Source organism: Curcuma longa, chromosome 15 (genome assembly GCF_044706935.1).
Source record: "Curcuma longa cultivar G26 ecotype Majalengka, Jawa Barat chromosome 15, ITB_CL_G26_1.1, whole genome shotgun sequence".
NCBI classification, from domain to species: domain Eukaryota; kingdom Viridiplantae; phylum Streptophyta; class Magnoliopsida; order Zingiberales; family Zingiberaceae; genus Curcuma; species Curcuma longa.
In genome coordinates this window covers 5,921,419-5,945,336 of record NC_133875.1, presented here as the reverse complement: position 1 = coordinate 5,945,336, position 23,918 = coordinate 5,921,419, and the positions used below count along the sequence as shown (strand labels likewise).

Sequence of the window (23,918 nt, the reverse complement as noted above, 5' to 3'; positions counted from 1 at the left end):
TTTTCACCTCTTTTGTTTCTATTCAAATTTTCAATAAAAATCAATATTAAACTTATTGGATCCTTAATTATTCATATATATAAGAATTGGCCAAACTTCATAACGAGTCCTCTACCGTATAATACAGCAGTCACGCATTTAGAGTGTTAATAATACTAAAGTTCAAATTTCAAACAAAAATAATGATTTAAAAGTGGACTTTTTCTGCAATAGGTGGAATCTGTCACCCCAGCGGTCTCATACGATCAGTCCCGCGATCAATTGTGAGAAGATAAATCGAGAAATTGCAGTTGATCATGATGAAGAAGGGTATTGCTAAAAATGAACTTCTAAATATACATAACCTGTTTTGATCAGAATTTATCCGGTAGATAAATTAAAAAAAAAACCACCTATCTTTCATAAATCTGGCAAAAGCTATATATCTGGATTAAAAAAAAAAAACTCTTATCTCCAAAACCACTAGCCAAGATGCCTCAATTCTGCAATCATTGCCCCCCAAACCTAAACACCTAAAATCGTGGATTTGCAAGCTTGTATTATTAAGTAACTTTCAGCGATTGTAATGTTTAATAATATGAAAGAGATCGAAGACACTTCAAAAAAAAAAATGATAAATCTCAGTCAGTCTCATGGATTCAATCTCTGGGAGGTGACTGATCCGGTCCCACGGAAGTTTCCCACCGACCACCAGGGTAAATCGGGAAGCACATACGACAGCTAATCCAGATGTCCAACATGCTTTGATTGAAATAACTGTGGCAAACGTCTCATATTAATAATTCAATTGACTATTTGTTGCAATTGGATGCGAGTCAGCCAAATACCACCAATGAAGCTGCCTGCTGAGTTATTTCAAAGACTAGACAATGAGAATTCCCATGCTAATTTGCATACTCCTGATTAAAGTTGAAATTTACATATATTTGTGGTTTCTAATTAGCATGTGATACTCATGCGTCGATTAACATTGATACAAAAAAGAGAGGCAAAAAGAGTGCATTAGGATATTTTGAAAGAAATTATAAAGTTTAGGGCGAAAATCAAAAGAGCACGAAGAGTGTGCCAGGATATCTCACTTGGTGTTTTCTACTAAATTTATCTTTTATAATAGATCCATTACAATTCAATTTATTCATTAAAAAAATTAAATTGTTCGTCCAATCATATTAAATTTTTTCTTTTATTTTTGATAAATTTTCACTTCTATCCTAATACTTCATCATTGTCATACTAATATACATAAAATATTTATTTAATTTCAAAATAACTTTTCTATTTTAAATTCAAGTCATTCTGGGTCAATCTAAACTCGACTTGAATCCGACCAACTAATTTTTTTGAGTAAGATTTCAAGTTCAACTTGATCTGACATGAATTATAAAATATTTAATTTTAATTTGATATTTTTTAAATCAACATATATCAAATTGACAGATTAGATTCATTTTTGACACTTCTATAGGAACCTACCAAAATTACTACATGAGTTATACATTTTTTAAAAATAAAAAAAAATATTTTTTAAAATAAAATGTCATCAATTAAATTTTATATTTTTATAAAACCACTATATGATTTTAAAAAAATAAAATATAAACAAATTATTCAAGATTTAATGTAGTTTAGGATCTTTTGTGCAAACTTAAACTAGTATAATTTCATAAATATATATATATTTTTGTATTTCTAGACCATGAATGTCATTATAGTGTCATTCTTTATTAATTTTAGATATTTTTGATCCATATAGAAACTTTGAACAAAATTATTATATATTTTCTATCTTGTCTAAGTTGGTAAGCAAACAATAATAATATGTGTTTTCTCGATTATATCAAATTATTAAACGGACCACCTCATGGTGGGTAGGCTAATTCATCCAAAAAAAACTCATTATAGAATGGGATGGGATGGACCGACCCATCAATTTGGCAGATTGAAAAATTTCCAACTCAATTCAAACCAATTCAAGATGGATTACAGATTAGACGGATCAATCTACATGTCTGTAAAAAATATAAAAATATTAAAAATTTTAAATTTAGATTACAGTTTAAATTAATTAAGTTTAAAATTTTAAGCTTGAAGATCAAACTTAACTTATTAGTTCATAATTTTAATTTTTTTTAAAAAATAATTTTTTATTGATCCGCGAAACCAATCCAAGTCTATCATGAGTTAATCCATGCGAGTCATGGGCCTAAGTGGGTCAGTCTGAACTCACTTTAAAATGAATTGATAAAATTTCAATCTAATCCGTTTAAATTATTTGACAGTATAGATCAAATAGGTCCAATTTAAATTGACGACTATAATTATATATCTTTTTTAAATTTTAAAATTATATATGAATTTTATTCAAACTAATATATAAACCCAAATTACTTTAAATTCACAAAATCAATTTAATACAATAGATTTGGGTAATTTTGCTTAAAACTATCATTAAAAGTTGGAGTAGTCGAAGTTTAAAAATAAACACTTTTTTTATATATTTTTGAATTATAAGCAAATACTACGTCGACGGCCACATGTCATGTTCGAGGATGGCCACGTGTGTGCCTAGCGACTCGATTTAAGATGATCTCCTCCGCATGCTCACCGGGTGGAAGGCGGTGGACACGACTGCACTTCTGCAGGTAATCGCCACCTCCACCTCTTTTTCCTCCCAATCCGTTGCATTCCAAATCTCGTCGTCGCTTCTCGATTCATCTCCTCTCCATTGCGTGTCATCGCCCTCTGCTACGATCACTTTCATGATCGTCTTCATTATTAATCGAGAAAACCCTCGCGGAAACCTCGGCGAAGAGCTTGTTCTCTATCTTTGCGGCCGTGGGATTGGAAATTTCTGAGTACGATTCTGGACATTTGGATCGCAACGCCAGGTAGTCTTGATCCGTTTGTGCTTGTGTTTTCTCGATCGTTGGCTCAAATGTGTTTGATATTCTGACACTGAGGATTCTGGGCGACAACTTTGCAGATAGTATTATTTATGGTTCTTCATTGTGCATGTTCTTGATCTTTGGTTGATATCAAAATAGGCATCTACATTGCCTTTTCTTAGTTTTTTTTTCCCTTAAGGGCATATGAAAATAGGGAAACTTGTATTATCGTTTAGAAGGTTGGGATAGTTGGATAATATGTTTTTTTAAAATAAATTTTGTTAATAATTTGGTCTCAGCAACTCGAAAAAAATAAATTATAACTATCTTTGTGTTATGCTTTGCTCGATTAGCTATACTCGTTAATCGCTAATAAAAACAAAGCAAAATTTCTATTCGCACCTCATCGGCTCGCGATCAACCGCCCTTCCACCCTCAGTGGTTCTCGTCGAGGAAGCTGGCCGGAAAGCAGCCTTCCTACCTTGCGAAGTCTGCGAGCAGCAAGTGTATCATTCCCTTTTATTTAATTTCCTATGACAAAGAATGCGGGTTTTTTTTTTTTTTTATCATAATCGTTCTATTTTCTTTAAGTAGCACTGCGACTTTAGGAGGAGAGCTCCGACTACAAGAGAATTTTTCCCCTCTTGTTGTTCAATTCACGTCTTGGTAAACTACATTTGAATGGAGAAGCAATTAATTTTGCTAGCTGTCAGTGCCCAATTTTAGTAGTAATTTGGTGCCAAGACTCTTAGGCTTATGGGTAGCATCCTTTCCCAGGGGTTCAGAATTTAATTGTTCTCTATTGATGTCATTGTAATTCCCTAAAACACTTGTTTTATTTGAATGGAGAAGCAATGTTAATTGAAATTTGCTAGCTGCCAGCACCGACTTTGAGTAGTGTTTTGGTGTCAACACTCTCAGGCTTCTAGGTAGGATCCTTTCCTCCTGCTTGAAGGGTGATTCAAGTTCCAATTGTAGGCCGTGGCTGTCAGAGAATATGATTAGAGTATTACTATCTTGTGTCAAGTCATCAACATGGTAGAGAAACTGTGCTTATGGTAGCTATGTGAGTTTGTGGGGCATCATCGCCATGTTTTGTGGGCCTTGTACCCATTGCAAGGATAAAGTTATAATGGGGAAGCTTTACGTTAGATTCGAGGATAGGTCATGGGTGGGTCATGCACATCCTCTTTGGCATTAGGATGAAGTGGGTCCTAACATCATAAGTCAGGACTTGTACTTGAATTTGGAGAAGTGAGTTAATTGTACAATGTGTTGTGTTAAGGTAACTAGACTTATTTACTTGTCGTGCAGTGTGTTGCACCTATCATGGAGACTTGGACATTGAAGAGATGGACAAAGACTTATGTTGAGTTTTGAGGTGAGCTTGGTGTTAAGCTTTAGTTGTCACAAGTAAGCTTGGCTTGTCCAACTCATTTAATCAATACGATCCACTAGAGATTGTAACGTCAGGATGATGTTAGTACAATGATGAAAGTTCGGTTAAGGCAAATTTGACTGGTTAAGATGGACTGACCTTGGGGATGTGTTTGTGGTTATGCATAGAGCTTGAATCATGCATATGTGCTAGGAGATTGATACCGTCTTACAAAGTGAATGAAGTGCTTTCATGAGCCCTTGTACTATGATTTGAGTTGAAGGTTGTAAGGTGTTTAATGATGTTTAGGATTAAGAGTAAGTTGAGTATTATATGGTTAATTCAATCGAGATGTTAAGTCCCATATCGACCCAATTATAGTTTGTGTTGGGTAAATTTTAGTTGAACTATAACCTGGAAACTCTTTTTAACCTTTTTGTTCTTTACCTAGTTTTTTAAATATTCTTTTGGATTCCTTATGCATGTTATATCTATTTATCTTGGATTCCTTTTACACATATGTATGTTGTATCTATTTATCATGCTTAGGTCGAGAGAGATATTTTGGCCAAATGGCCGAAGCGACCCTATTGGTTTGTTGATATGGGTTGCAGATGTTGGCATATAGATTCATGCTAGAGTTTAATACTGATGTAATGATGGATAAACTTGAGAGTGTAATGCATTTATCTTATTGCTATTATTTTTGTCAATCCTTGTTCTTTGCTATCTTATGGAAGGCTCTCCTATTAATGTTACAATTCTTATATTCATCCTTAGATTACCTTAAGGTGAGTTGTCAAGCATACTATTGCTATTGTTGCTCATAGATATCACTACTATTAGAATTGAAGTTTTGTGCAATGTTTTAATTTTCTTTCACTTTGTTGTTTATTTACTATCGTTCATTTTTTATTTTATATGAATAACTTGTTATAGATTTGTTTATTTAATTTTTCTGCTTATAGTTCTTAGGATTCATATTGTGATGTTTCTTTTATTATGCTTGTGTTATTATCATTTCTGCCGATTGATAATGCTATACGAAGATATGTTGTGAGTGTTATCTAGTTTTCTCTGTAACATTTTCCAACAATTAGTACCTAGCACGCCTTTGAAACTGTGTGCAGCCAAGTAGAGCTCATTTGAGGTGTGACACATTGACCAATGGATAATCTGAAATAATTGTTTTTGGAATTCTCTAGGTTGGACATCTGCTTGCAATGGCTCATTCTAAAGCATCTTCTCGACCCACTTGTTCAAGTCAGCACTGCTCAGATTGGGCTAGAATTTATTTGAAGTATTGTCTTTGCAGTGCAAAGGATGGTGTGGCTATATTTCTTGGAACTGTCAGTATCATCAGTTGGGGAGTTGCAGAGGTTCCTCAAATCCTTACAAATTTCCGTGAAAAATCTACTAAAGGTCTTTCAGTCGCATTCCTGATGACATGGGTTATTGGGTAAAGTTATTTTCCTCTTCAGTGTAATATGCTATTTACTTCTAATGTTTTTCAGTGCAATATCTGATTTACTTCATGCACATTTTTTTTTTTCATTTTTGTATCGATTTAGCAAACTCATCATTACACAAATGTTTTATTTGCACTTTCTCAAACCTGGAAATTTATTTGGCATGCCCTCTCTCTCTCTTTCTCATGTTTGAGATTTTATCACTTTAACTTCACCTGGTCTTGTTTTCCATTCTCAATTCACTTGTGTAATGGGGTTGCCACTATTGTAGCATTTCATAGTGTTTGGATTTGTGCAATCCAGTTGGGTAAGGATACTTGTTGATTTACTTACTTTTCAGTGTAATATCTAATTTACTTATCTATCATGCATATGTAATTCTTTTTATTTGTGTATCAATTCAGCAAACTCAAAGATGGGTAATTTTTATTCAAATTTTATCAATCCTGGATACTTTTTTTGGCTGTGTGTGTGTGTGTGAGAGAGAGAGAGAGAGAGATTGGACCCCGTTTAGCTTCACCGGCTCTTGTTTTTCGTGCTTACTGCAGTCTAGCATATAGGAGTATCACTTGTGATGGGATTGCTACAGATGTAGCATTTCTTTGTGTTTGGATTAATCCAATCAGTGGGATAAGGATATGGATTCACCATGATAATTTACACCTGAAAGAACAAAAAATTGTGGCACTCATTTTTACAAGTATTATACCAAGATTATATGGGATTCCACTTGTGTGCATATAACCTGTCTCTCAAATGATGAACAACTGTTTTAGGAAAAGAAGTTGTGGGCCCAAAAAAAGAGGATCACTTTCTTTCTTTTAAAGAATCCTTCTCTATTTCAAATGAGAGAAAACCTCAATTTTGACCGGAAGGACAAATTAGTAGTTTCCTAATTTGTCTGTTTATTTCATCACTAAGCACTGCTAAAGGCTAGGCCCTTCATAATTCACAGTTGGTATTGTTACAGCAGTATGTTCAGTAGATGCCATCTTGGCTTACAAAATGTAAATAAGGGTTAAACATGATGAATGACAACCAATATTATGATTTTCAACTGTTGTGCTGCATGGCCAATTTTTGTCATGGCTTTGTCATCATTTTGTCATTTGGAATATAGGCACTAGAATTTTTGCAGTGCCCTTTCATGTTTTTTTCCTTGTAGGTTTATCAGGGATTTATGTTTTTGCAGGGATCTGTTTAACCTCATTGGTTGCATCCTGGAGCCTGCTACTGTAAGTCTATTTTATCATATTTATGCAAGTTTTAAGTATTATTTTTAGGGAGTTATACCTTTTCTTTTTTTTTTGCTATTCAATTCAGGCCTTTGTTAGAAAATCTGTTTTTCTGCTGGGGCTGTAATTACGAATCAATATTTGATAAAATCACACCTTATAATCAATTCAGCTTATTTGCCTTAAATGCAGTGCTTCGCTTATAGTCATATGCATAAACATTAGTATGCTTTCTAAATTGATCTCCGTATATGATGCTGCTTTTTTAACTTCGATCCCAGGTCATATCTTTAAGAATAGGCTAAATGTGAAAAAGCTTTTTCCTTTTTCAAGATTTAATTTAATTGAATCACAAATAATCATTAAAAGGAAATGTAAAGAGATTCCTTAAAAAGATGCTATTGGTCTAAAGAAATAAATTTTTTTATTAAACTTCGTAACTAGTTTCATTTTAAACACCATATGTCATGAATATTAGCAAGTATTAAAAACTTGGATTTGATTGTATTTTTAAGTCAATTATGTGCCAAAATTTTAAATAATTCTTATGAATTTTGTATTACTTGACCTTTATCTCAGTTAAAACTCATTTTTTTAATATGTGGTTGCATAAAGCATATGCATAATAATTGTGACTTGATCGCAAACCACTTCCATGTGCTTTTTTAAACTTCGGTATAACTTTCAATCATATAAATGTTTAATTCTTCTTATGTCTGTCTCTATGCTTCTATTTTTCTCTATTTCTATGTTATGCATAGTCTAAACAAAATGGTTCCTGTTGCTCCAACTATTTTACCCTAATGCCTCTTCGATGGACCAAGCTCTTCAGCATCCATATGCTGTTGGTTCAATGTCTTCTGAGTCCTTGTTCTATTTTCCTTCCAAACAGATTAGAAGCACAAACATCACAAGCAAAAACATAATTTATCTGATTATCAGCATGCAAACTATGACAAAAGGTTTCCCAGATGTAACCTTCACCATCTACATGATTGTGCTCCCAGGGTTAACCCTCTTGTTTAGATGTCACATCTAGCTTTGACGTGGGCATAGGCAGAGCTAATGTAGGCCCGGCGTGGGCAGTGGGTTCAAGAAATAATTAAAAAAAAATAGGAGTATTAACTGTCCATGCCAACCAAAAAAAATCACTTCATGAGCAGTATTAACTACCCTAAGGAGGAGTTAACTTGAGGACGTATTTTATGAATATATGATATAGAACCCATTTGGGCAACCAACCAAATACGTCAACAAATGCTGTAAATCTGCCATGTAATTATGGTCATGCTAATAAAGGACTTATCTTTCCAAAAAAGAGTGTCAAATAACTTCTCTATTTTTGTTGATGAATCTTATATTGTGTCAAGAAAGAAGTAAATGTCAGTTGTTTTGCATTTTGTGGATAGTAGTGGGCATGTAAATGAGCACTTTATCGGAATTGAACATGTTATCAGTACTACGACACTTTCACTTAAAGTTGTCATTGATAAGATGTTCTCTAAATATAATTTGGGCATGTCTAAGTTGAGATGATAGGGTTTTGATGGAGCAAGTAATATGCTAGGTAAATTTAATGGTCTAAAAACACTCATTTTAAAAGAGAACCCATGTGCATTTTACGTACATTATTTTCTCCATCAGCTTCAACTAGCTCTATATCTACGGCTAAGAAAAATCTTTTGATTTCTAATTTCTTTCGTGTTATTGGTGATGTGGTAAATGTTGTTGGATCATCCTGTTCTATATATTGTTGAAGCTTCCTAGTTCTAATTTCTTTTGGTTGCGACTACGATGGTAGAGACAGTGTTTTTTTACTATGAGAATTGTGAAAGACAGATTGCGCAATCGAATGAGTGATGATTGGATGAATGATAGTTTTATTATCTATGTAGAGAAAAATATATTTCTAACTGACCCCTGGACGTGGAGGACACGATAGAAATGGAGGGTGAATGGGGGTGACGACACGGCCGCTCCTCCTCAATGTAAACACACATCTTTTGCCCCCGTAATATGAAATTCCTGACTGTCGCCGGCTCCGCACCTAGATGTGGGTGCATAGTTCTTAGTTTTTGGTTTCTGGAAAAGCCAACCAAATCATGAACTTAGTCCTTGGTCTGACTAGCAAGGTGGTGGATCAGGGGTTCACTGAGTTGGGTCTTAGAAGATAAATGTGAGATCACAAGATCCTAAATTTTAACCAAAATTGAGTGTTTATTTGGCATTTGTTGTTTTCCATATCTATAAATTTTCATCATCATATTTTATTACAAACTCTCAAAACTTCGAGTCGTGTTATAATATTATATAAAATAATTGAAATTTTCATATAGCAAGTATATGATCAATATAATTTAAAAGTTAAGTTGTATTGCTATAAAGCAAGTAATAACTAATAAACTCAATAGTATAGGTTACAAAAGAAAAAAAATCCTTTTATTTGGAAGTTAAAAAGAGTTCTCAATTAATCATAATTTTGACAATATCATAGTATTGGTATGAAAAAAATATTAATTCTGGTTTAATTTCAAGCTTTAGTTAATGTAAATACCATTAAGTCAATGTTACAAAGATCAAGATCATCCATAGCCCATAGGAACGATGAGTAATCATAAGATCCTAACTTAATTATGGTCTTACTTAGAATATGGTTATCTATGCAAATTTAGATTTTAGGATCATAAGGCATTGAGGGCAGGATCACAATTTTGACAACTAGGTGAGCATTTACTCATAGTTACTTCTTAGCATATATCATGTCATTTAAGATTTGAAGGAAGTTATGTAAGTTTTCAGAATGGCTTATCTTTACTTTTGTTCTTACAGTTGCCAACGCAGTTCTACGTGGCATTGGTGAGATTACCAACTTTAATTTCTTTTAGAATATTCATTCCATATTGCTGATTAATTGGTATTCCAGCTGTACACAGCTACCACAGCGATTTTGACAGGACAGACTATATATTATGGCCATACTGATTGGAGGCATAAATCCAACAAAGATATTGTATCCAGTCAGGTAAGACATCAATCTGCTGTTCAAACATCCATCAAATAGGATAGTAATTTGATAAATTTTGTGTTTCTGTAGGATTTCTTCTATATTTTTTTGCTTAGTTTTATCTAATATCATAGTCTGTCCTTGAATAATACTGAACAAAGTTAGATCAAGATGATTAAGAAACTTGGTCTGATGCACGAGGTCTCAATCTACATGGCGATAAATATTGCTTGGTCATTCTTAGCTACTGCAACTTGCTACAATAATGTCAAAGCAATACATATACGATTAATTGCATAAATGCTAATCTTTCCGGTAACTTTGGCAAAGGATTGATGGCCAAAAATGCTAGTTGGAATATAACAATATGATAATATAAGCAAGAAAGGTAAAAGAGTAGAACCCAATAATACCTCATGCCTATCTATATCTAAGATGTGCTAAACTCTATTCTAACACCCATCTAAACTCTCAGGTGTAAACTCATGAGTGACACAATTAAGTTGGGCGAATCATCTAAAATCCTCTTAAAGGGGCCGCTTTATCACAAAGCTAAGACTGTTAGCCCAAGGGGTCACTTTGGTGAATATTGGAACTTTGTGGTCTATCACTAAAGTTGATAGGCTAAATGGTTGGAAACTGTAATGGTACACATGATCTCCCACTTGATGTTAGTGGTCCTAATAGTCTTAGGCCCATAATATCTCACAATGATACACATAAGGTTCTTATGAATTAGGTATAGCAACTTTAATTGCAACAAGTCTATGATATCTCAATTTGTGCTATCTCTAATCAGGTATTACCTAACTTCTATACATCCATAAAACTTCATGTGGCCTTAAGGCAGGTATCCCAATACCATAACCCCCATACACCATGTCATCAATGCACGGAGGGCACTTTTGTATTCATTAGCCTAAAAGTTCCTCAAATAAGTCTTAGCATGCATGTAAGACACTCTTCATACCCTAACCCATGTCTCTCGCCATTTGGATGTCTAATGTGACATTGTAGTATGAGTACCGATCATACCATTATATCAATCTCTAATGATAAATCACCGTTAAGCATTTGTGAATTGAATTTATCAAATATGGGAAAAAATCTTAAAGGGTCTTGAGATGAGGCATCAACACTGGGACTCAGCTACCACCAATTAGTGACATCATGCAAATCAACCCTAAAGCTTAGTCATTGTTACAACCTTTAATAAGGAACCACATCAAACTTCCCAGACAAGCACCATTAAAATCTCTGAATCAATGGACACCAAGGAAAAATCAAGAAAGCAACATCATTTATAGCATAAACACTTGTAAGTTGGCAACATGACTGTTGTTCCAAATTGGGAAGTGGAACTCCGATTCAGGTTGATCTGCTCATGTTCAAGGAGGGAGGATCTTCCTGCTATTGTTCATGAGTGAGGGGTAGGACAAGCAGAACCCTGCTCACAAGCCAAGAAGAAGAAACATTCTCCTCACTGTTGAGGAGGGGAATTCATCTGCTGCTAGACTGAGCACTTAGGGTTGCTTGTCTTCCTGTTGGGGCTTGCTGCAGGTTAGGGTCAGGGGTAAGTCACTTGGTTGCCAAAGGAAAGGAACATTAGCATTAGCAGAAGATAGGATACATCATCCAACTGTTCTGCTTGCTTTTGAGGAGGAAGGATAATACTGGAGCTTGTGGGGAGGAGTTGGTTTGCGAGTCAAGAAGGAGAAGAGAAGTCACTGCTGGTAAGAGAATTTGCAAGGCCGAAAAAAATGAAGGGATGGGGCTCGGGCACAAATGGAATAAGAGTCGGCTAGGTCTCCACCTATTAATCATTTCAAAACCCAATTCTCCACCAAACCAAACTAGAACCAAGTTGATTCACCTTCTGTTCAGCTCAATTATTGCTAATTTGACTTCTATTAGAATTTATTTTGAAAACAAACTCAATTTGATTCCCATCTAACCACAACCATAAGGAGCCAAACAAACCTCAAGTTGAACAGCAAACAAATCTAATTACAGCCCCATACTTGATGGTTCAATTTTAAATCTATTGGTTCTACCTCAGTCCATTAATCCTTAATTAGTCACAATCATGAATGGTTGCTAACTCAAACAGAAACAAAAATCCTAATTAAACATTGAGGATATAGTATGATTCATTTCGAGAACTAAAAACTTACATATTTAGCTTAATTGCAGACCTAAAATTTTTGTCAGGAAAATGAAAGCCTTTTAGGCGATGCAAAGAAAAGCAATGTTGGTGGTTGCAAAGGAAATGCTGCAAGTCTTTCTGAGGAGAGTAACACACAAAGTTCACCAATTCCTGTTACTGGACCATTAAGTCCTAGTGATTCCAATGGAAGAAACTTCTATTTTGTGTATGTTCCTCATCTTCTATCTTTTTTCTCATATGAAGCTTTTCACATTGTCAGACTATCCCTTGAGCTATGGAGTTTGTAAATCATTACTTCAAAATATTTTCTACTGTGGCAGTAAATCAATTATTTCTTGTGTTTCATTTTGTGACAAACCTTAGTTTGGTTAACTAAATCAGTTATATACAAATAACCTGGTGTCCTCTTAAGAACTTCTGATGGGTTAGAATGATTGAGTTAAGCCGATAATATATGAGGTATAGAATTTTCATTCATAAATGTAATTTTAGGTCAAGTCAACAACTCTGCAAAATCTTTTCTTATAGATACTCTCACAAGCAATCAATTTCTGATTATCTTTCAATTTCAGCAGTGTAGTATGATAAAGTAAATAGCTAGATGGATACCTTATGTTTCAAACTGCATTGTTGTCCTTTCACTTGTCAAAAAAATATAGAATTGATTTTGAATTGTCATTCTCCATTTCATGTGGCAGAAAAATCTAGTAGTTGATTTTTATTAAGTACAAGGAATCTTGTCATAGTTGAATTTGGAGCTTGTGGGTTTGCATAATTTGAACAGGCAACAACAGAGAGATTATTAGATAATTAACTTTGCTAAAATTCAAATCTTCAAGTTGTGGTGCTTTTTTTTTCAGATCCATTATGAATCCTGAATTTTTGTTGAATGTGTTGGTGTATACTCTATGCACTACTAGTTGCTCCATGTTTTCTTAGTTTTAGAAGGTTACCACTCTAATGATGCCAGGTCAGCTCGATCTTTATCAAAGAGCCCTGTGCCTATTTTTGGCACTTGGTTGGCATATTCCCATGAGGATGGAATATCACATCACCTCAATGATGGCCATCATGATCAGCAGTTTGCAGCAACAGAGCCTTTACTTTCATCTCAGTCTGCTCCAACCAAATTTAGTACTAAAAATATGCTTTCTGTGGTAAGCATAAAAGAGCTGCTTGAGAACCTTGTTTTGTACAGCATGATAGTACAAGTTCCATTCACCAAATCATTCTTCATATTTAGGTACCTTCAACTGGTCTTTTGATTTGCATTTGTGTTTACCATCTTTGCTTCCATGATAATACTGAACCACATGGGATGGTTGTACAAGTTGGCCGCAAGTTGTTACAGGTAATTCTTAATTGGTAGTTAGATAACTATTAATGGACTGATGTTTCTCATTCCCACATGCATTTGAAGTCTTTTAGTTCTTCTGAAAGATTACCACTGGATGAATTGATCATTAGCTATAAGACTTGTCATAGAATGAGCTTCAAGGTAATGAAGCCAGTGGAGCAGGCACCTTGCTAGGTTGGATGATGGCAGCTATTTACGTGGGGGGAAGGCTTCCTCAGATTTGCTTAAATGTGAGAGTTGTATGCATATTTTTTGAAGTATTCTGCAATCTTTCCTTTTGCCTTTAGCTCATATTAAAAGAACTAGGGAGGAGGAGTTAGGAGAGATGGGGAAATTTAGCTACATTCTTGTCATCAACATGAATTTTCTTATTAAAATGAGTTGTCTGACTCGTTGTTGTACCCTGCAGATTAGAAGGGGCAATGTCCAGGCAAGTTTTACTCAGACATGCATGTGTTTGCAACCTAATAAACCACCATAAGTGCTGGGTGTCAATATTCCTTCAAATATGCTTGGATCACTCGGTTATTCTTTTATGTTACATATACTCATGTCCTTAGTATTTTATTTGGGTTTTCTCTTGATGCAGGGTCTCAATCCGTTGATGTTTATATTTGCATTGGTTGGGAATATAACCTATGTGGGAAGGTACCATTCTCTTATCGAATGTTTTAGTAACATATGCATAAGTTTTGTTAAATCTAAATATTTGGCGAAGTGGATTTGGTCCTGCATTGGTACTCCTAGGCTAGGGTTTTTTCACAAGTTACATAAATACTACACAAGTGTTTTCTCATCAATAAACTCAATGTACTAAAATAATGTTTATCCACAAGATTCTCATCAACAAACAAAATGTAAGGTTTTCTGAAGAGGTAATCGCTAAGGGTGGTGACAGCCCCCCCCCTCATCCATCTATTTTCCTTTCCTTCCCATTAGAAATCTTTCCTGCAGCAAAGCCTCCCCTTATCCAATCCCATGCCATGAGCTCTAATCAAACTCCATCCACTGAAAATTTGCTTATCTACATCACACTTAAATTCTCATGACCACCTTAACACACTTCCATACAGCTAGTATGCATTGCTCCCATACGTGGAAATCATCGTATGACTACCTCCCAAAATTCTCACCATTAAGCACTGCCTTTACCTCCACTCACTACCTGATCTCATGTTTTCAATTGCCATCATGCTTGTGTCGCTACAAAAGCCAATTTTTATCCCTCTTCCTTCTTTTGCTTGACACACTACCTCCAGATCAGTGTCTGCATGGGGTTGCAACTGGATTGGCTTCAGCACTAGGTAATAAATGGATTGACAATGTCTGTGTTCTTGTGGCTCCGTCGCTAGAGCTAAGATTGAGCCTCTAGATTGTTTTGTGGCTGCTAGCAAAGCAGCTCCTCCATGGATGAGCAGGCCAAGGTCATCCATTTGTTGGACCTTCCCATGGCCCATGGCTGGTGTTCTTGCCACATGGTTCTACCAGTCTAGAGAGATTCATCATCTGAGCTTGCCTGCATCTCCCTTCCCTTCACCCTAGCACAATTGGTAACCTTGCTGCTCCCCGCTATCAGCCTCTTGCTCTAGTTTTGGAACAAGCAAGAGTTGGGGATGTGATATGGCTGACTTATTTTTTAGGCATCCTCTAGAGGATACCTCAAACCAATCTCTCTTTGTTATAAATTTTCCAACTCTCTAATAAGGGCAACAAGAAATTTCTTCCTATTTCCTCTGCACCTCAGCAGCATTTGACCACCTCATCTTTCTCCCTTTCTTTGTTCGACAAATCTTTTTTTTGTTTTGTTTGGTTTGCTTGCTGTATTTGTGCTGTCTAAACTTCAATGAAGATTTCAACTAGAAAACATCATCTTTTCATTTTACTAAGATTAACAAATGGTTGAGTTGTGCTATTTCTTTTTTTCTTTTCCCTCAACGTACTGTGTGATGTTGTATGCCAACTTATTAGATCCTGAGATATTCTTTCAGCGTGCATCACTGTCTTCTCTCTTTATCCTTTCCAGATGCATTTGATTTGAGGTCAAAGATAATGTTGGTTGTATGTTAATTTAAGCTCAAAGGGATCCTTGGTTACATCCTTTGTTAACTTCTTAATTTTGTTTTGCTTATATTCGAGGATGATGTCTTTGTTTTGTCATATGTCATGCCTGTAATTTTTTAGTTGATGTAACAGGATGGATATATATAGTATCTTCACTTCAGATCGAGCCAAATGTTAAAAGTAAAAGAGCTATTAGGCATTAGGTATAGTGGGTTTACTCCCACACTGGTAGTTCTAGGTTGCAGTTTTATCACGAGTCGTATAAGCGTTTCTTACAACGAAAACCAAAAACAAAAGAACAATAAAATCATTTTTTTTCTCTCCTAAGTCTACAAATGTGGTACTACAAAACCTGAAGATATATTGGATTTTTGTCTTTTTTTTTGTTGTGGTTATGATTTGCTTCTGTTCTTGCAGTATACTCGTGAAAAGTTTAGCTTGGTCTGCAATCAAGCCTAATCTTCCATGGTTAGTTGATGCTGGAGGATGTGCCATACTGGATGCTTTCATATCCTTCAATCATGCGGATGTTTCTTTGTTTTTTCCTTAGTATTTGTTTGGGAGATGTGATCAAAGCTATTCTCTTCTAGTTTTGATTACTTGTGATCTTTAACTGTCACAGATTGTCATCCAGTTTGTCTACTTTAGATTTCGACAACCCAATAAATCTGCCTCAGACAACAATCTAGCTTAATGGAGAAATGGCATGCATAAATATCAACAACAAAATTCTTTTCAGGTATCTTCATTCCTTCCTGTTTTGTTGTATATCTGCTACTAGATATGACAAGTTAATCTGACAAACGTTGTTGGATTTTTCTTTAAGGAAGATATAAAGTTTTGATAGAATTCGGAGTTAATGAATCTGAAATAGTAATATTTTCCTTTGTTTCTAAAAAAACTTATTTTGGTTTTGTGCGATTCTACAGATGCTGAACTTTGGTATCCTTGTGGGTTCGAGTATTGCCATGTTCTGTAGTTGCAGATTTTCAATGATTTTTGTTGCCTCTGACACTATCTGTTTGGAGTTCTGATAATGTGTACAGATGCTAAATCTCTTTGGTTGTGGTTGAGCCAGGACCCGTAGACTCAGCCGGTTAACCTAGAGGGCAATTTGGTCGAGTTGAGACTAGGAAAATCCTGGTCTAGTCAATCGTGTTAGTTTATTTTGATCTCTTGTAGAAATAAGTAATTCCTATATTCCTTGCTTTTGGTCTCTTCCTAACAACTAAGCTGCTTCCCATTCATATACTCTTTGTTTTACGTTTGCTTCTCAGTAGCTTGTTGAAAAAAAATTCTATCCATGTATTCTTTTTTTGTTTGTTTGTTTGTTTGTTTTGAGTTCGTCCTAGAAACCACGTTACTACGTTGCTTCTTCTACTTAGCTTGTTGAAAAAGCTGACAACACTCTGAAAATAGTTTATTCATTTTATTGTACGAAAGTAAATGTGGTCCTTTATTCGTAAGAAACGAGTAACAATAAATTAGAAGGTTGATATGAAAAGTAACTAAAGAACAATCCCTAAGGAGGGAGGCTCTTGTTTGCCAACCAATCTGCATAATGGTTAACACGACAGCAGCATCAGAGTTGAGTTTGTAGAATTCTTTGGTGGGAGCTGACTAAGTAATTCGGCTTCTTAGATTATTGTGATAGGGATTTTAACATTTTTATATGATTCTAATTGAGGAAATTTGCTTTGGAGATTCATGTGAATATCTTGTAAGTTTGATTTTGGGAAGAAGCTATTTATCAGTTTCTTCCTTAGTATACCACCTTTGCTTGATTGTAGTCTCTGGGGACATGTAAGAGAGAGAGAGAGAGAGAGAGAGAGAGAGAGCTTGTTCATCATTGTAGCATCTGCTGCAGTTGTTGTTTTGGGTTAGTTGTTTTTGTTTCCTTCCTCTTATTTGAGAGCCAATCTTTGCGTGCAACCTTTCTAAAGAATTTAAGTTAGGGTTTGATGCTCTTATTAACTTCCTTGAATTGTACTTCTTTGGCATTGCAAGGACAGGCTAATTAACGGCCGAGGAATATTTTAATGAGATTTGATATACAAAGTTTTTAGGGTCTACTACGGTCATTATTTGTATCTTGTATAATTTATAAATCAACTCTTAACAAGTTTGTTGCGGTGGCTTCCTTGAAGAGGAGAGGTAGCAATATAGTTGTCAATTTGGGTTAGATTCACCGGGTTGGTCCGTTTCGTCAAACAATTTAGGTGGATTGGATTGAAATTTTATCAATCCATTTTAAGATGGGTTCAAATGGGTTGACCTGCTTAAATCCGTGATTTGCGTAGGTTGGTCCACGGCGGGCTTGAGTTGACTCACGGATTGAGAAAGTTTATTAATTTATTTTAAAATTTTAAAATTAAAGTAAAAAATTTAATGAATTAGTGGATTTGATTCGTCTAAATTATAATTCAAATTTAAAAAATTTTAACTTGATCAATTTAAATTGTAATCTAAATTTAATTTTTTAAAATATTTTTAATAATTTTTTATTTTTTGACAGACTCGTGGGTTGACCCGTCTAACCTACAATTTGCTTGGGGTTGAAGATTTTTTAACTCGCTAAATTGGTTTATCAATCCATTTTAAGATGATTGATTTTTAATGGATTGATCCGCGTAGGTTGGTCCACGGCGAGCTTGAGTTGACTGACAAGGGAGAAAGTTTATTAATTTATTTTAAATTTTAAAATTAAAGTAAAAAATTCAATGAATTAGTGGATTTGATTCGTCTAAATTATAATTCAAATTTAAAAAATTTTAACTTGATCAATTTAAATTGTAATCTAAACTTAATTTTTTTAAATATTTTTAATAATTTTTTATTTTTTGATAGGCTCGTGGGTTGATTTCTAACCTGCAATCTGCTTGGGGTTGAAGATTTTTTAACTCGCTAAATTGGTGGGTCGATTCGCCCTGCTATATGATGGATTTTTAATGGGCTGGTCTGTCTCGCCATAGATTGACTTTTAGGTAAGAATGACAAGGGATAGGATTTAGGTTCTCATCATCATTTATTATATTCATCTCATTTTCATTATTATTGGATATTTAATTTTCATCTTTATTCTCTATCTATATTCATTAGAAGATTGAATATCTTATATATTAATAATTATTTTCATTCCATTCAATTATCATCGTTAACAAAAATAGATTATAAAATAATAATATTTTTATTAAAAAATAATAAAAATTCAATAATTATATTATATTGTTTATCGTTTGATAATTAACTTTGAATGTCAACCAAATGCTATTGAGGTGTTGCACTATTTTGATTAAAATCAACATCATTTTAATATTATATTTAAAAAATTAGCACAACAAAGATGATTTCCATTGTGATGTTGATTGGTGGAATTGGATTAAAAATTTCTTTCATATCCTTTTTTATTCAAGTTGGGTATAGCTTTTTAAGTGTCGGCATGGTCGCTAGTGTTTGATATATGTATATGAAATCAATGTTAGTAAGTTGAATCTCTTTTATGATTGAATAATTTAATTATTTAAAATATTATTTGAATGCCGTGCTATTACATAATGAACGATATAGCTTATTATATTTTTAAAATGAAATATTTTTGAATAAGTATTTCATACATAAGTTTGTGATATAATTTTATTTAACTCTCAAAATGTTATGGGAGACAAAATATTTTGGTAAAATAGTTTCAAACCCAGCCGTAATTATCTAATAAAAATTTAGTAACCCTTCTGCAAAAGGTGGAATCCGCCACCTTAGCAGCCCCACGACGCAGGAGGGTATTGCCTGATTTTGTTAGGATTCGAATCCTTATCCTCTTCTGCAAGTCTGATGCATCGTAATCAACTCAGCTATGTTCCGGGGGTAAAATTTTAATAACTCAATGCAATGTAGTGTGAATTATATGGCTTAACGTATTGGTATGGTAGTTTTACATAGACCTGCTCATGGGATGAGTCTGAATCAGACCTATCTTGGCATCGGAAATAGGTTAATGGATCGATTACTCATTAACTTGGTTCACTGGTCCAATTCATAATCAGACCGAACACTACTTTATAAATTTTAATTTTTTTAAAAATAAAATATTAATTTTATTTTTGAACAATCGTCAATCATGAATTGAATTGAATCGTAATCGGTAGTTTTGAATCGTGAATTAGAATACCTTAGATGATCAAGATTAAAGATCGATATTACTGAAATCAATTCATGAATCGTGAATTAGAATACCTTAGATGATCAAGATTAAAGATCGATACGATATTACTGAAATCAATTCATGATTTCAAATCGGTGATACAAATTATTATAAATAAATGGCCTTATGAGGATAAGAAATGAATACATTTTTTCCTTCTATTGTTTAAGCGTATCTGCCTTAGGAAATTTTTGAATATTTTATAGAATTTTTGAATAATTTTGATACATGACATTCATTTGATATTTAAAAATAAAAAACTTAAATATTAATGAGTCAACTGAAGTTCATGATTGTGACATTATTTTTTTAGTTTTATATTCAAAATTTACAACATATATTAAAAATGAGAAAAAGAAATTATTTATCATATGAGCGTTTAATTAAATTATAAATATAATAATGTCTATTATTGAGATTGATAAAAGTCAATAAAATTTTTAATAAATAAATTTGAACAAAGGTAAATAAATATACTTAAATACAATTATAAGTTGGGAATTCTCTCAGACCTTCTCTCACCTTTTCTATTTTACCTATACAAAAGACGTCAACAACTTAAAGACTAATGGACTATAAAAGTAAGATTTTTTTTAATCAAATAAATTATTCCTATTAAAATAAGTAGCATCTCTTCAAGTCCTCTTCAACAAAAGATGAAATCTGACATTCCAATAATTTTACACGATCAACTTCAAGACCATTTATAAGGAGATAAATCGAAAAGCTATAGTTAACTACGACGGAAAAAACATCTCTCCATGTCCTCACCTCAAGCATTTATGTACATTGTGGACATCACACCTATTAAGTCGTGTTAACCCAACAAACTATTATCATCTATTCTATCTCGAAAAATGATACAACAGGAAGATACTTAATGGTTTATCCAAATATTCACAATTCACGTATTACAAAATATTTTTTTAATGGAATAAAAAATTTGATACATTGACTCTTCGTGCACACTTTTAAATTTACCCGATCAATAAAATCAGATCAGTCACTTTTCTTTCTCAACTATTATCATCTATTCTACTGCTGCTTTATTAACTCCCTCAACCATCTATTACAAGCTAGCTAGTCTATCTATTATCAACTAGCTCGACTTACTCAGTCTTCTTAGACTCAAGCATCAACACTTGGAAATGCTTCTTCAGCAAATCAGTTGCATAACAATTATTGTGAAAAAAAAAGACAACAATGCTCAAACTTAAGAAGAGAAATGTCTGCCTGTCGATTGCTATGTCGAAGCCAATCGTCTCGAAAGAAAATTTTTAGGAATTTCCGATCACGCTATAACTGAGCTTAACCAATGCTAATCAGTTGTAAATCATAAACATTGACAACCTCTCTAGTAAATTTATTTTAAAAAATTTGAAGAACTTCACTCGCGGGGCGGCTATGGATAGCCAATCCATAAATTACCTAAGAAAGGCATGAATATGCAAGGGTCTTCTCTTCCGACAATTCCTCAGCAGTTGCATCCAACTTCTTCCTTGAGAACTCATCAATTGAGAGCCCTGACAGGATATACCAAGTAGATGGATTAATCACAAATTATCACTTCTTTTAACCTCTTTTTGTAATACTAGAATCACAAAATCATGAACTTAAATTATTGCAAAACTGCCAAATGAGTAAGATGATTGACTCCTGTTATTTCTTCGGTTTATATCATTGGTGTTTAACACTGTTAAAATCATCGAACAAGAGTACAACCATGAAGAAAGCCAAAGGCAAAGCTCAAGGGATAAGAGCCCTAAAAATAGGTCTCTAAAAGAACAAAATGTTTGTGAACAAGCTCGATACTGGGTAAGGTAAGAACACATTGTATGCTCACTCAATCTGGAAAGAAGTATAAAATAAACAAGCTTAAATATATTCTTAAGCCAAAAGATCAACAAACAAGTTTGATTCATTAACAAATCTGGCAAAGAACTAATAAACAAATTTATTTAGAAGTTATACATATGATATGTCTATATAGATTATTTTTGATATTTAAAAAAAAAAAGGTTTTATATTATTTTTGAAGAAAAAAAAATATCCAAGTAATATCCAAGTGCTTCACATGACTAGGGAAAGAAGTGAGGTAGGGTAGACAATTTGTAGGGAAAGGATGAGAAAATGTTTTCATAAATGTTGTTCATTGGAGCGAAAGATGCAAGGAGAGTTTTTGTTTCCACTGTTTCATTGGGGAAAAAGAAAGAGGGAGGTAAAGGAAGATCGTCTGTTAACAACATAATAATTACAACAAAATAAATCAATTGATTTTTTACTTAAATCACATAGCCTGCAAAATCACTCATGTAAATCAGCCAAACTCATTTCAAAAGGTTATTTCTCACCTTATCAATCATGCATTAAAAGGAAATAGGAATGTACTCCAAGAATTACACACCTTGAACAATGGTCCACTCGCCAGCTTTGCATGTGATAGGGAAAGAATAAATCAGCCCAGCTGGTACATTGTATGAACCATCAGAATAAACTCCCATGGAAACCCATGTTCCCTGCCACAAGGGTGAGAAAAAGGTAAGGATGTTAACCGAGTAGGATGGATTTTATATAGAGAAGGTATAGAAAAATAACCTCAGGGGTTCCAAGAACCCAATCGCGAATGTGATCACAAGCAGAACTGGCAGCAGATAAAGCACTAGAAAGCTTTCTTGCTTTGATGATTGCTGCACCGCGTTGTTGAACAGTTGTGATAAATTCTCCCCTCAGCCTGAAAACCAGAGCATAGTGATGATAATTAGGTCAAACTTGGAAAGTGCAAATAGTGACAGTATTCCTGAATTACAAAAATTAATCTAGACAATCTTTCATACCACTCATCATCAGAAACAAGCTCACGAACAGGTTTTTCTCCACTTGGTGTCTTGACAGAAGCGTGACTTACATCAGGATACTGGGTAGAAGAATGATTTCCCCAAATGATGACATTCTTGACATCACTAACTTGAATGTTTAATCGTTCAGAAATCTGTCCTAGTGCCCTGTTGTGATCTAGCCTTGTCAAACAAGTAATATTCTTTGCTGGAATGGATGGAGCAAACTCTTTCAGTATAAGAGCATTAGTATTTGCAGGATTGGCAACAACGAGCACCTAAAAGCATCCAATAAAGACTTAAATTTGAGAAAAAAGAAAGCATCAAGCATTTGTGCCATATTTGTAACATTATTTAAATATGATGCTGAAGTATTTTAATTGAGTGGCACAAGCTGAAATTGAACATGAATTATACTAAACCATACCTTGCAATTGGAAGCAGCATGCGCTTCTAATGCTGAAGCTTGCGACTTATAGATGGAGACATTTTTTGACATCACGTCCTTTCTCTCCATACCTTCTTTCCTTGGAAAACCACCAACCATAACAGCTATATTAACTCCAGTGCAAGCCTCCACAACATCAGTTGAGGCAACAACACCTAATTAATAGTTACAAGAATATTTTAACAAAGCAACTACCAGCAACAAGGATACACTAAGATTATAAACATTGAACAGAAAAGATTTATTCAATACCCTTAAGAAGAGGAAATGCTGCATCAACCAGCTCCATCTTGACTCCATTAAGAGCTTCTGCAGCAGGTGGAATGTCGAGCATGTGCAAGATAACGGGCTGGTCTGGGCCAAGCATTACTCCCCTGGCAATCATCGGTACGAGGGCATATCCAATTTGACCTGCAGGTACAGTAGAGTTATTTATTTTCCATACAACCTTTTCTGATATCAGGGAAGATGGTATAAAGGATCAATTTTGACCATTCTCTTGGCCATGAGAGATGACCATCTAGATGCTAGGTAACGAATACAGGTAATCTATATCAAATACAACAGAAAGCAATATAGGTGCAAGCAAAGTCAAGCAAGAAGTAAATTTCCCAATTTTCAAAACATCAGTTAACAAATAAAGAGTAGTCTTTCAAAGTATATACATAATGACATTTGAGTATTAAAACATGTATTCAAGCAAGCAAATCATATAAGCATGTGAAAAAAATGACTCTTTTTTATGAGGAAAAAAAATCCTCTCATACAGATGATCGCTTTGCAAGTACATAACAGGATTTACAGTTAATTGCAAAGCCAACCTAGGAAGGTCAACTTAATCAAACTTAAAACGACCAGAGAGTTACAGTATACTCATGGAAT

General features: G+C 34.1%; 2 protein-coding genes across 2 annotated transcripts; one reads left to right on the top strand and one right to left on the bottom strand.

Annotated features, from left to right (window-relative positions):
- The first annotated feature begins 2,810 nt into the window (after positions 1 to 2,810).
- LOC141846100 (vacuolar lysine transporter YPQ1-like) lies at positions 2,811 to 16,250 on the top strand. Its single transcript, XM_074734085.1, has 13 exons — positions 2,811 to 2,888; positions 5,469 to 5,722; positions 6,925 to 6,967; positions 9,797 to 9,823; positions 9,891 to 10,007; positions 12,183 to 12,343; positions 13,109 to 13,295; positions 13,382 to 13,489; positions 13,624 to 13,725; positions 13,905 to 13,925; positions 14,085 to 14,143; positions 15,974 to 16,085; positions 16,179 to 16,250. The coding sequence occupies exons 2-13, from the start codon at positions 5,487 to 5,489 to the stop codon at positions 16,248 to 16,250; spliced, it is 1,245 nt and encodes a 414-aa protein (XP_074590186.1). The 5' UTR covers positions 2,811 to 2,888; positions 5,469 to 5,486.
- A 4,717-nt stretch (positions 16,251 to 20,967) lies between these two features.
- LOC141846099 (malate dehydrogenase-like) lies at positions 20,968 to 23,455 on the bottom strand. Its single transcript, XM_074734084.1, has 6 exons — positions 23,289 to 23,455; positions 23,016 to 23,191; positions 22,589 to 22,866; positions 22,350 to 22,485; positions 22,159 to 22,270; positions 20,968 to 21,277 (listed from the first exon to the last, which is right to left on the bottom strand). The coding sequence occupies exons 1-6, from the start codon at positions 23,419 to 23,421 to the stop codon at positions 21,183 to 21,185; spliced, it is 930 nt and encodes a 309-aa protein (XP_074590185.1). The 5' UTR covers positions 23,422 to 23,455; the 3' UTR covers positions 20,968 to 21,182.
- Between the last annotated feature and the right edge of the window lie 463 nt (positions 23,456 to 23,918).

What these genes read in the sequence shown, in the direction of transcription:
- LOC141846100 (XM_074734085.1), top strand. Translation starts at nt 5,487, where the DNA reads ATGGCTCATTCTAAAGCATCTTCTCGACCCACTTGTTCAAGTCAGCAC. An exon ending in TTAGAAGGGGCAATGTCCAG is followed by an intron (nt 13,926 to 14,084) that starts GCAAGTTTTACT and finishes CTCTTGATGCAG; the next exon opens with GGTCTCAATCCGTTGATGTT. An exon ending in AATATAACCTATGTGGGAAG is followed by an intron (nt 14,144 to 15,973) that starts GTACCATTCTCT and finishes CTGTTCTTGCAG; the next exon opens with TATACTCGTGAAAAGTTTAG.
- LOC141846099 (XM_074734084.1), bottom strand. Translation starts at nt 23,421, where the DNA reads ATGATTGCCAGGGGAGTAATGCTTGGCCCAGACCAGCCCGTTATCTTG. An exon ending in CTTGTTTCTGATGATGAGTG is followed by an intron (nt 22,486 to 22,588) that starts GTATGAAAGATT and finishes TCTGGTTTTCAG; the next exon opens with GCTGAGGGGAGAATTTATCA. An exon ending in GGGTTCTTGGAACCCCTGAG is followed by an intron (nt 22,271 to 22,349) that starts GTTATTTTTCTA and finishes CCCTTGTGGCAG; the next exon opens with GGAACATGGGTTTCCATGGG.